The sequence below is a fragment of the Poecilia formosa genome, unplaced genomic scaffold (genome assembly GCF_000485575.1).
Source record: "Poecilia formosa unplaced genomic scaffold, Poecilia_formosa-5.1.2 Scaffold39, whole genome shotgun sequence".
NCBI classification, from domain to species: Eukaryota; Metazoa; Chordata; class Actinopteri; order Cyprinodontiformes; family Poeciliidae; genus Poecilia; species Poecilia formosa.
In genome coordinates this window covers 1,269,242-1,282,640 of record NW_006799978.1, presented here as the reverse complement: position 1 = coordinate 1,282,640, position 13,399 = coordinate 1,269,242, and the positions used below count along the sequence as shown (strand labels likewise).

At 38.2% G+C, this 13,399-nt stretch overlaps 1 protein-coding gene across 1 annotated transcript; it reads left to right on the top strand.

The window, feature by feature from the left end:
- The first annotated feature begins 2,030 nt into the window (after window positions 1-2,030).
- qdpra (quinoid dihydropteridine reductase a) lies at window positions 2,031-13,018 on the top strand. Its single transcript, XM_007551024.2, has 7 exons — window positions 2,031-2,224; window positions 2,331-2,423; window positions 5,005-5,101; window positions 5,552-5,692; window positions 7,508-7,616; window positions 9,440-9,523; window positions 12,065-13,018. The coding sequence occupies exons 1-7, from the start codon at window positions 2,144-2,146 to the stop codon at window positions 12,165-12,167; spliced, it is 708 nt and encodes a 235-aa protein (XP_007551086.1). The 5' UTR covers window positions 2,031-2,143; the 3' UTR covers window positions 12,168-13,018.
- Window positions 13,019-13,399: the final 381 nt, after the last annotated feature.

Below are 13,399 nucleotides of genomic sequence, written 5' to 3'. Positions count from 1 at the left end.
GAGTGTCCACCATCAAGCTAAAATACAACATCCTTCTGTCAGATCGTATGAGACATACGACCTGGATGTCTCATCCAGGTCGTAACCAGACGGTGGAGCGTGATTATCATGTGTTCCCCGGAACGTCAGTCTGCTCTCGAGGACAGGCAATTTCTGTCAGCATCACCAATTCCAGTGGCCCAAGCAACTCCTCTTCATCTCACACTTTTAAGCACACAAGTGCACCTGTGCAGTCAAGTGTGCTGTCATGCATTTCTTTGGACGATCAGGCGACAGGAAGGAAGAAATGAGGTACTTTTGTTTACAATCCAGGAACAAGCGTGTATTTGTCTTTTTCACGCTCTGTTTCATTAGGTGTGTGTCAAAATGGGCAAAGTACCTATTTATTCCTTCTGCAGAAGTGTGTGTCATATCCAATTGAGAGTGACAGATCAGCTGCTTCACTATTTGACAAGGAAGCCAAGGCCAGCCTATCTACATTATTCATGAGCATCAAGAGTGTGTTGATGCCACACTTGCTGAGGTACAGCACAGATAGTAGAGCAGCATCATAATGGCCATGCAGATGAAGCGCACTGATGCATCATCAAAAGCAGTCTTATAGCAGCACCTAGTGCTCACAGTATCAAAACTAAGGGATCTGAAGGCCTGCAAACAGCCTAAACCTATCTAACAATGGTTAGTTTTAGTTGCACATGAATGTTGCTGCTGCTCTGATTTCTACATAAACCTTCTTTCTGTAATGCATGATGTTTAACAATTAGCAAAGCCTGACCAACTCATTTAAATCTACATGAATCAATTGTTGAGCAGATCCAAGTTTATTGATGAACTTATATGTAAACTTTACCGTTTAATTTTTTTTTTACTTCCTTGTATTGCTGTAAAAAAGTACCAGCTACTTTGCAGGTTTGTTCAGTTTCTTCTGTTGTTGGAGTTTGGTCAGACTTTAATGTTTTAAATCATCAAACAAATTTTAATATCCGTCAAAGATAACCTAAATAAATATAAAAATCAGTTTTCTAAATAAAATTCTACGCAACAAGCGGAAAAAATATCCAAACCAACTAAGTCATTTGGGAAAAGTAACTGAATCATTTGCTCACAAAGCAAGTGATTTACTAAACTCAGTTAATTTGTTATTCATTAGCAACAATTTTTGGAGTATTGTCAACAGGAAGATGAGAGACACCAGAACCAACAATGCAGACAACAGAACCAACAATGCAGACACCAGAACCAACAATGCAGATGACCTGTAGGTTCTATCAAAGCAATCTGGGCTTCCATTACACCAGAACCATGTCGCACTCATGCTGCACCACACTGATGCTGTAATTCATGCACGTCATGCAAAAGGAGGCCCACCAAGTACTGTGAGCATAGAAATAAACGGATAATTCAGAAACTTTTCTATTTAAAACATGAGAGACTGAATTTTGGATTTTCATTTGATCAAAATTTCATTGAAATAAATGCTTTCAATTCACTTTCCAATTATCTCACCCTTTGTAAAATTATTTTCTATTATACTTGAGTTTCACTTTCTGACATTACAAAAAATACTGAACATTTTCACAATATTTAAATTTTTGAGACGTACCTGAAGTACAATCTATAAGATTAAAACTGTACATGTCAATGGACATTGATCACTGTACATTGAGAAATAGTATCTAATTTTTTTCTCATCAGATGTGAAAAGAAGGTTGAAAGAAATAAAGTGAATTGAAATCATCTTTCGTTTCATTTTATTTGTACACTGAATGTGCGTCTTTTAAATTACTCTCAAATTCAATTCATTGAGGTGGGTGTTACCTTTTCAACATGTCAATGTTTGCCAAATTTTTTACTGAGTCTACACAATAATATAAGTGGTAAAATAACAAAATGAAAACAAGAAGCGCCATGATAAACAAGGAGCACCAAATGGTTGAACAAAACTGTTTCAAGGTTTTAAAGTTAGAGTATTTGCCAAAATCTACGTTGTTGATTGTATTTCCGGAAGTCTTTGAACGCAGCTCTTTAACTTGTTGCTCGGCACTAACTCCTCTTCCTCCTCCTCCTCCTCCTCTTGCTGTGTGAATTTCAGCTGCAGCTCTGCGGCTCAACCTCTCACTGCCTGATTAAACTGGGAGAAGATATGGCGAACCGGGTCATCGTGTATGGAGGGAGAGGAGCTCTGGGCTCAAAGTGTGTTCAGCATTTTAAATCTAAGGGATGGGTAAGTGTTGGTAGCTAACGCTAGCTGCATGCTAACGTTCGGCTCTACTGAGTCCAAAGCTAAGCGGTGAATGTCTGTTTTTATTTCGTCTGTGTTTGTGGAGCAGTGGGTCGCCAGCGTCGACATTGCTGCTAATGAGGAGGCGAATGAAAACATAATCGTGAAGTTGACTGAATCTTTCACCGAGCAGGCAGGACAGGTGAGCTCCAGCCAGGTGTCATTCGCTGCTGTCTCCCTAAATGCGTCTTAACAAGAATCTGAAAACGTTCCGAACCGAAGCTAAAGTGTTACATTAATGTGATGATGCACATGAGACCACATGAATTTGTGCATGTTGTAATCAATTAGTTATGCATCGCTTTGAAGATATGCTGAAGTGTTGCGTTCAAGTCGCATTACAAAATGAAGACTTTTTCTACTTCGGTGATTTTGCTGTTTGTAAAGTAGTACGATTAGTAAATCTTACTAGCATGTTTTTCCAAATGTATTTATTTTTTTAACAGTTTATCGAATGAATCGGACTAGTTGAATTCAAATCAATTTATGTAGCTCCATGTCAACACATGTATCTTCTCATGGAATTTTCCAAGACAATTTTGATTTATTTTTTATGCACAAATACATATTCATGTATTTGTGCATAAATACATGAATACTGACTCATTTACCATCTGAGTCAGTTGTGCTAATTCATCAGGAGGAATGGGCCAAAAGTCCAGCAAACTCTTGTGAAGAGCTTGTAAAAAATGTTCAGCCGTTTTGATTGCAACTATTAATGCCATTCATCGTTTGCAAATTTTTGAGTAGACTTCCAATTGTCACAACGTTTGTGCAAATCTGAGAAATCTGCTTAATGTTTTTTGTATTTCTTTATTTTTCGACCAATCACTGGAGATCAGCTGAATGTTGACGAATCCCATTAGTCCCCATTTTAATTTCTCGAAAGTCAAACCTACATTGACGCTAATCGATAACATTTGCTTATTTATTTATTTATTTGAGATGTGCTGCAATATTTATTTGCTTATAAATTGTCTATACAGTTATGGGCGTGACTGTCTTGGTGTAAGCTTGGGACATGTCCACTGCATTTCCTTCACCTGCACCCCCACTTTCTCAGCCGTTACAACTGTTTAGTAGTATCTAACCAGAACCAAAACGGAAAAACTTTGCAAAATGTCCTTCTAAACAAACCGTGTAAGTTGAGTAATGCTGCTGCATTCAGATAGCATTAGTTAAATGTTCATTAGTTTGTCCATGTAAGTATGTCATATTAAGCTTGTCAACAAGAATACTAATGTTGTTGTTACCTGTTTTATTTCATTTGCTAGTTGGTTAATAATTGGGAATAATTGGGATAAACCCAATTATCTCTAATTTCCTTGCAGAAATTGCTCAGTGTTGCTTTCCACATATTTTAAAGAAATCTTTGTCACAGTAGAGAGAATAAAGAGTCAGGGAGGAGAAAGTAGACCAGAGACCAGCAGCAGGACGATGATGCAGGGTCTTCTCAGGTAATTTTAACTTTATGAGGAAGAAAAGAAGGAAAGAGAAGGCTACAAGCAGGATTTTAATCTTTTGTAAGACCATCTTATGGCAAATTAAGCTTAAAAAAAATGTGTACCTTTGACCACAACTTTTTGAAAAAGTCATCTTGTGCCGCAAAAAGCTCAAAAAAACATGCCAACATCGTGACTGCATGTCGCAGCAAGCATAGCCACACAAATACAAATACAGTGTACACCCCCGTTCACCGTACATTATTCACAGACTCACTTATTTGCAGAATTTTTCTGAGGAATATAACTCCAAATTATTTGCATAAAAATTCCTCACTGAGATTTTTTCATAGAGCGTATTTAAAATATTTTAAAAACATTGCAGCTTCTGCAGCTGAAATATATTGGCACAGTGCTACTTCACACCTCATTGACTGGTGTTTGCAAAGCTCCCAATCCAGGAACACCATTTATTTCTCTTGGAGCTGATTGGTTGTAACTCCAGTCAGTGGCAAGAATAAGGAAGAGCATAGATAATGGCTTCTGTGGTCGTGCCAAGACATTTTTTTTACTGTGCTGTTAAGGCATATGAAGATATATTTATTGTTATCACTAATGATAATATAAGCAGTTATAAGCATTTTGAGGGGGATTTCAAGTATCTGTGTATTTCAGCAATATGTGGGCAGTTGTGGTCCCCAATTCCTGGATTCCACTGTACAGGTCTTAATAAAAGAAACATACTGTACCCATTTTTACATAAGGTTCTCAGGACACCAGTCACATAAAGAAATATGATGTATTTATTTTTCTTAAATGCACACTGTTACATTTCATCATGTTTCTAAAGTTGCTGATACTTTCAGAAACAGGCAGAGGGGAAGATGGTAAAAGAACTATTCCAACAGCAGAGTCAATCTTTTGGGTTTTCAGATGTCATTAATTGGACTTGATGGGTTTTCACAAAAAAAAAAAAACCTCATCATAATAGGATTTTTTTTTTCATGACAAACAATACAGTAAATATCCACCTTTCGTTCCCTGCATTTGTTTTAATTTATTAATAACCTGGCGGCACCATTCTGAAATCCTGACACACTTCAGTGAAGCTTCATCATGCTGGCTAATGTGAATTCTGTTTCTGATCTTTGCTTTCGTTAGTTGTTGTGCTGAAGCGATAAGCTTCAATCTGCAGAGCGAACAGAATCATTGCTGACATTTAAATGCCATTCAGCTGGTGTGCGAGCCCGGCGGATTCATGAAAAGCGTTTTTATATGCAGGTGACGGCAGATGTGGCCCAGCTGCTGGGGGAAAGCAAAGTGGATGCCATCCTGTGTGTGGCAGGCGGATGGGCTGGAGGGAACTGCAGTTCCAAAGGTCAGAGTTCAAACCTTTTATTTGTTTTAACATTAATCATCAGCCAACCTTTCTTCAATTTTAATGGCTGCACTTAAAGTCTTGTGAAACACTTTGAATTTTAGTTTAACTGGAAAAAAGATGTAAATTACAAATAAGAGGATGCTCTGTTCTTTGAAGCTTTATTCAGCTGCTTAATTACCTGCATTTATTACAGCACTAGAATTCAAGATTAAAGTCCCTGGAAAGTGAGATAAGGCGACCAACATTATCAAATGAATGACGATTAAACATTGGGACATATTGCATGTTGTCCATTCGGTAAACTTCAGATTCATATTGTGTCTATGCAACCAAATGTCTTCCTGTTAAAGTTTGAATTTTATGCTTTGAACATTTTCAGAACATCAGTAAAAAAAAAAAAATCTATTAAGTTTGTGTAGTCTAATATTTTCTGTTAATGTCCTTCAGATTTTTTCAAGAACTCTGATTTGATGTGGAAACAAAGCGTGTGGACGTCCACTATCTCCAGCCACCTCGCCGCTCGCCATCTGAAATCTGGGGGTTTGCTCACCTTGGCAGGAGCAAAAGCAGCTCAGTCAGGCACTGGAGGTGGGAGACACTTTTATTGCTTTCATCATAAGGAGGCGGTGACCTGGTTTGTTTGTGCAACACATCAAAGAGCCAAGCTTTGTCCAGGAAACTGATGCACTAAGCAGAGAAGAAGGAAAGGTTAACCCTGGAATCATCAGTTAAAGGCAAATGTAGTGAAATACAGATTTATGCAGATATTTATATTGACATTTTTTTTAACATAACTTAAGTATTTTTCTAAATTAAATGGGTAGGAGGTTGTTGAGCTGCAAACAATATTCATTAACTAAAGTGTTTTACTTTAAACTCAAAGCAGAAAGACATTATTTGTTCTTAATTAGTTTTTTATTTTATTTAATTAGTTTATAATATTGGTACAGTATCCACCAATATTATTACATGTTGCATATTTTCTCAATATGACATATATTTTTAGTTAAAACTGAACGTTGCATTTCACTTTACTTTAGTGGTTCGGTTGCCTCGTGTATCAGTGATTGTTTTTATCCTCATGGTGTGACATCAGTCCGGTTGATCTGCCTGTGAGCCGGCCGGAGAGCCTTCGGTCTGGGGGGGTTATGTCTTCTTCAAATCCAACATTAGCTGCTCAAAGCTCCAGCTCAGCACTCCCCACTGAGCTGAGCGTTCATTGGCTGCTGGTTTAAGGAGGACAATGAGTCAGCAGTTTTGGCTCACATGGATGGAGTGTGTTAGCCACACTGAAACCGACAAAGGCACTGAATTATTTGCATCTGCTTATGCTGATCCCAAAAAGAGATGCATTAAGGAGGACTAAATATTCTGAGTTTAACTTTATGGGTTAGTTTCCCCTAAGAATAAACTGTAAAAAGCAAAAGAAGGAGTTTTAGAAAATACACTTTTCAAACCTTGAGAGTCACTGTCTGAATTTTTTTGATTCGTTTTTGCTCCAATGCTTGAATTGAATGCAAAACTTGACTGCAATCTAAGGAAATAAAATTATAGTTTGTGGTTATTGAGGACTGGAGTTTCTGAACATCAGCTGCTGCTGGACATAAACAAGGTTACAGTGAGGCTGCTTCAGAGGCTAAATGAATTAAACTGTAAGGAAGTGGATGGGCCCCTGTTGGTATTGAACACTATCAAACACAGGTCACATGTCTGGACCCAGAGGCTTAACCTCTGCTTCCTGTGCAGATGAAAGCAGGAAAATTGCTCATACTGCTAACCTCTGCCTTTTTCGATTGGTTTAGGGTTTTCTCTTTTGGGGAAAACAAAAGCTCTAAAGAAAAGTTATGCAGCCGCCCCTGGTTCCTATTGGTCAGTGGTTTGTGATCCTGTCAGGATGGTGGAGGGGGGTAGCAGATGCTTGACATTCCTGTTTAGAGGTTGTGAGAAGAGGCACTGACAAGCTCCAGATGTGGAGGATTTAAAAAAAAGAACAAAAAGACAAACCTTAACAGATTTAATTTTGTTTGGTTTAAAATATGTTTTTTTATTAGCCTAACAGATGAGCATTATGTAGTCTTTGTACTACCTACAGCCACATTATGCAGCCAACAGAGGAACTCGGTGGATTTTTATGCCACTAGTTGGACAGCCGTTCTTTTGTACATAACTATTTCTCCATTAAAATACTGTCTAATTTAAAACAAGCACAATTGGACCTCTTCATAAAGCTTGTCAGCAGAGAGAATTGTGAGGTTCTTCTTACAGTATTGTCATTTGTGTCTGGTGTGAGCATCTGCTTCAGTGAGACTCTGTCCAACTAGCTACATATTGGATCATGTAGCTAGTTCCATGTGAAAATGTAAGTTCATAACAGTTTGTAAATGCTTGATCTGTAATCTTCAGGTATGGTGGGCTACGGCATGGCCAAAGCTGCCATCCACCAACTGTGTCAGAGTCTGGCAGCAAAGAACAGCGGCATGCCGGCAGGAGCGGCAGCTGTTGCTATCCTACCGTAAGTACTGGAACAAAACTGATCAGAGTACTTCAAGCCAAAAAGGTTTTTGTTTTTTTTTTTGTGCATAATATCTACACAAACAGATGGTCAATGCTAAAACATTTAATTTACAGAAAGTAATCTCTGGATGTTAGATCATTAAATATTTACAGTGGAACTGCTGTTAATTCAAATCTGGAAATGTGGTGCAGTAGAATATTTTAAATGTAATTTTTTATGAGATGTTTCTAATATTTCCATGTCTTGGTTAAAGCTGTTTGCCTAACGATCTGGTTTTATGGTTGGTTGGTTGTGTACTTATCTGCGTCAGCTCAGCCATCTTTGCTCTGTTCTTATTTAGGTGGCCACAGCTGTTGTGTGGACAGATCGGTGTAGGTGTGCTGGAAAATAAGCTGTGCCACTTACGCTTTGCTATGTTGGACGTCGAAGTGTGAAAATGAGACGAAAGATAATTAAGGATGCTAATATCAGCTCACGGATCTGATTATACAGATGATCTGCTATTGATGAATGAGCAGCACAGATCATAACAGTACTATTTACTTGAAGCTAGTCATTGTGAGAACAGTCCTTTCAGGGGTGGATCTGGTTCCTGCTCTCTCTTTGGTTGTATTTTGTTCTCCCACCCTGAGGCCACACAGGCTTCAGCATTTAGTCACATCTGTTTAGCATTAGCTATGACTTGCATTTCTTCTCTAGCCCCCTTTTTTATTATTTGTTGCTACATTTGTTGAGTTTTATATTCTAGAATCATTCAAAAGTGTTAGTCTGACACTTCCTTCTCTGAGATGCTTCTTTTTAATCCCAGTTTGATCTGTTTTAGCAGCTAACAAAAAGGCTAAACTCCGTTGTTTCTTTCATACCGTCTCTGTTTAAAGACTTCACATATTTATATTGGTACTGGACAATAAATTGACTTTTGGATTTTGATTATTTAGTTTTTGAAAAATCTGGATTTTTTTTCCCCTCCCCATCAATACAGTCCCTGGAGATCCATAGAGTGATGTGAGCTTGTTTGACTAATACGCTTTGCAACTTCTGTTTATTTGAACTTTGCATATTAGGGCCAGCATAAGATTTTTTTTATTACGAGAACAGAGTTTTAAAATTACAAGAATACAGTCGTAATATTAGGAGAATGAAATGGATCATTCTTAAAAAATAACAAATTTAAAATGAGGAATATTGAGCATTGTTTTTGTTTTTTTTACAGATAAGAAAATACTTTGATGAAATTAATTTGATCAGCATCAAATTAATTTCAGCAGCAGGAAAATCGAGCGAACCACTGAGTCGGTTTAGAAAACCACGTGGACTAAACTGCTCATGTCAGATCTTGATAACACTAGAAGCTTTTAGCTCATTAAAATGGTTTTTTTTCTCTATTTTAATATGTTCTTCTGGTAAAATTGTCTTTTATTCTGCTAATATGACCATTTTGTTGCAATTAAACAAAAATTCTTGCAGTCTGGCCCTAATACTCCGTCATTCAACTCACAGAAGAGATGACTGGAAAAACAGCCACTTTCTTTTTTTAGAAAAAAAAATCCATTAAATCAGATCTAGTATTTTTATGGTAAGTGGATACCATAACATGTCTAGGAAAGCTGAACTACCTCTCCTCTAACCTGACTTTAAGACGTGCCCTGTGGATGTATGCAGCTCACACACACACGCTGCTGACTTGGAGACGGGTTTGAGAACCTGACACTCCTGAACACTGTATGATATTTATGTGTGGAGATGCTGCCAGCGCTGTTTCCTCTCTGCTGCTCTGATGCAGCTGCTCACCCTGACTGTTATCTGGCTTCATTTGGCAGCGTTACCTTGGATACACCGATGAACAGGAAGTTCATGCCTGATGCAGACTACAGCTCGTGGACGCCGCTGGAATACATTGCAGAGTAGGTACCAGAGAGAGGCTGTGTTTTTATTTTTATTTTACAGTTGGTATGTGTGTATGTTTCTTTAAAGGTTGATTAGATTCAAAGTTGCTCCATTTGGTGTCAAATAAATATGAAACTTTTTATAGGATGGTGAAGCATAAAAAAAAGCTTTTAATTCCAGAGTTTTCTTCCTTTTTTTACTCCTTCTCCATGTTACCTTGACTTCAAATGTTCTCCTCTACTGGACGTTTGTCTGAGTTCGGAATATGAATATGAAGTTCTTAATGAGCAACATGACCATTGATTTCCATTGAAATTATAAAATAACCTGCATGATGAAACTAACTTTATTCCGCTTTAAAGCCTCCATCTTTAAAGTGGTGATATTATTCAGGTTCAGCTTGGCTCCTTTGCATGGCTTTGATGTCAGTGGCCCCTGCTGCTGACAGCTCAAACATGGCCTCATGTGTCTGATTCATGTTCTGTTGCATCAGGGCAGCTGTGGGCACAAAAATTCAATTTCTTCCTGCTTGTTCAGTGTCAGCCCCAGAGGTTCTTTAAGACTTGGGGACATTGTTTTGATTTTGTGTTCAGCTTTTGATACTTTAAATCTCAAACATTTTCTGTGATCTGAGATCAATAGCTACCTGAACACGGCTCAAAATATTCCTGCTACACACAAGCATGACTGCATACAAGCAGGGAATTACAGTTTCATATAAAGACCTGAGTTGCATCAAAAAGCACTAGTTCCCATACAAACTTCTTCTCTTTACTTTTTCTTCACCTTTGTGTGTTTCAGATCATCAAACAAATGTTAGTATTAAACAAAGATAATGTTGGATTAATTTTTTTTTTTAAATGATTATTTCATTTTCCGTCTGAATAACCCAACTGAGCTTACTGTGATGAGATAATGTCTCTGGCACAGGGAAAAAATTCTGATTTCATTTATTATAGCAAGTAGTGAATGCCCTGAATCACTCTGCCACCAGCATGTTTGACTTCAGGTGTAATTTTCTTTTTCTAAAGTGGCTTTAGTTTTACTCACAAATTTACTGGTATACTCATTTTACACTGCATCCACAGGCCAGGCCCTGCACCACAATCTGACAAAATTGTAACTGATCGTATTTTTGCCAGATGCCAGAACAACTTTAAAATCCAACTACACAGATTACAACGCACCACCAGGAATATGCATGAGCACAACATCCGTATTTTAAAAGAATTCACCAAGACGGCATTTTCTCAAAATCCTTTCAATGTTAATGAATATATTAACCATTTGTTCCCAACGTCACAAAGGTACTCTTTATTTTAAAGCTCTACTTTTTCACAGCATGTCTGTAAGAAATTGTAAACAAACATCCTCTCCCATGACATAACACCGCAGTTCTGTTATATAACAGATTGCGCCTCATCTATTAATACATGCCTTTGTAATGGAGACTCCATCATATTTGACTTTGTAGAATAAATGCATCCCACCGAATGACTCCAAATCAAATTGCTCTGTAACGTTGTTATATTTGGTGCAGAACATCACAACATAATTTTATGAGGATGCATTTAAAATCGGAATGTAATTCTCTTCTGTTTGTTTACAGCAACTGAGAGCAATGCTCTTATGAATTTCATCATCCCTCTGTTGATTGAATGCTAAACTTGAATGGTAGCTGTGGAGGGAGTTAAACTGTTCAGAGGAAGGGCAGAAATAAACCGTCTGAGTACATGATTTCTCCCGTTTTCATTAAGATTATGATTGGAAGTAAAACGTACACAATTCTGACTAAATGTCATGTTTGGTTGTGGATGTGGGGAGGTGTAATGGGTGATCTGTGTTGAGCAAAGGGAGATTAGATGGGATTGGATTCACTTTGATAATCTCTGAGGAAATGGATGATGGTCTGTCCAGGACCAAAATAGAACCAATCTCCATGACCGGAGATGACGCAGGAAAGTGTTGATCTATTGTTGCCTCTGGTCACATTTCACCAATAACGCCTGAAAGCAGTTATTTATTCAACACAGCCAAAATTTGCTGTTGTGTGATAAATCATAAATCATAACTACAAAGGCGCCTTAAGCAGCCTGTCTGTTCTGGAACAATCATTACTCATCTCGGTCATCATTTGTGGTCATCTGGTTGTTTATTTATGGTGAATTCAGTGATCATGTGGGGAAATTGGATTTTTATTTTCCGACTGGCTGGTCAGCGATCAGGGCCAGTCGAGTGTAAAATGACCAGATTGTGGTCACCGGCAGATTTATTTTTCCATCGCTAAATAATACATGTGTGTACAAATTCACAATATGAGACCTGATGAAAATGTGCACTTTAGAACAAACCATGGAAAAGAAATTCATGGGTAAAGTTGGCTATAACGAAATTAAATTCAGATATTTTTGTGTCAAACTTTTCAGAAATTTCAAGAAATTGCATGTTGAGAGGAGGATGTCTAATAATAACCAAACATGCAACTCATAAATTATTGTTTTGGTGCCTTGACTGCTCCAGCAAACTCTTTTTTTATTTATTTTTTTATTTTCCTGCAGAATGTTCTTTGGCTGGGCCACAGGGGAGAACCGACCCGCTTCAGGAAGCCTGATGCAGCTTCTGACCTCCGGAGGAGAAACTCAGGCTGTGGCCGCTCAGTAGAGGACAGGGCAGAACTGTGGAGGTGGTGTTGGGGTTGGTAGCACAGGGAGAGAGGTAACAAGGACAGGGTGGATGCTGAAATGAGGAGCAGCAGCACAATAACTGCAGACAGAAGAGCAGGAGGAGGGAGGAGAACGTGAGGGCATAATGAGGAGAGAAAATGACACACGGTAGACGGCCTCATGGGTTTAATGTGAAGGAAGGGAAGGGAGGGGGCTTCCTTTGCAAATACAGCCTCACAGCGCCATCTACTGTTCTTCTGTAACAGGTGATGCAACTGTATTAATCTGCAGTAATGGAAAGGCAGTGTTGACCAATGAACCATCAAGACTTAATCAGAGTATTCAATTTCATTTAGAGGAGCAGTGATGTGAAATTGTGCTAAATTAGATATATTACATTATTACATAGTCATATACTTGAGGCTCATTTGGGGAGGCTGGGTGAGGGACATTAGTCTTACTGTTCGGATTTTAACTGCAGCGGATGTCAAAACAGTTTTAAAAATGCTGAAAATTCAGGAGAATTTCACTATAATCCCCACTCTCTTCTAAATGTGTGTGTTCTTGTCTTTCCACCGTCACGTGTGTGGAGCCTTTAGTTCACACTCTTCACTGTAAATCCTGTCCACCAGACAAACTCAACGTAAGTCGCCGTCTGCTTCCAGAAAAACAATACCTGTAAAAGTGGAGTGGCCTTATTTTCTATGTAGCTTTTGAGATTCAAAGTGTCCCTTACGTCATTGGTGGAAAAGGTGCTCTGATCCATTTGTGAGTTTTCTAAGTGTTGTCTTGTAACTGTGAAAATTCACAATAAACTGGTAAAAAAAAATAAAAAAAAACTTCAAATTCTTTCTCAGAATTTTTTTTTTTTGTCTTTGAACAAGAGATTTTCTGACTCATCTGTTTTCACATGAATCTCTAAAAGGTAATAGCATCTTGAGGTCACGAAGTTAAGAAAGCATGGGATCCTATGCCAGGTTGTTTGGGACGCACAGCTTTGCTTTTTGTCAGATGAAAGTAAAATTGATCTATTCAGTAACAAACACTCCATGTGGTTTGGGCTTGATTGATACATTTGTGAAAAATCCCTCATGTCCTCTGTGGAGTGTGGTGGAGGAGGTGTGATGCTGTGGGCCTGTCGGAGGTGACGCATTCATGAATTCTTTGACATAACAGATTTTAAATGGCTATCCTGTGGTCTCTCCCAAAACCTAAATGAGCCATAATTAG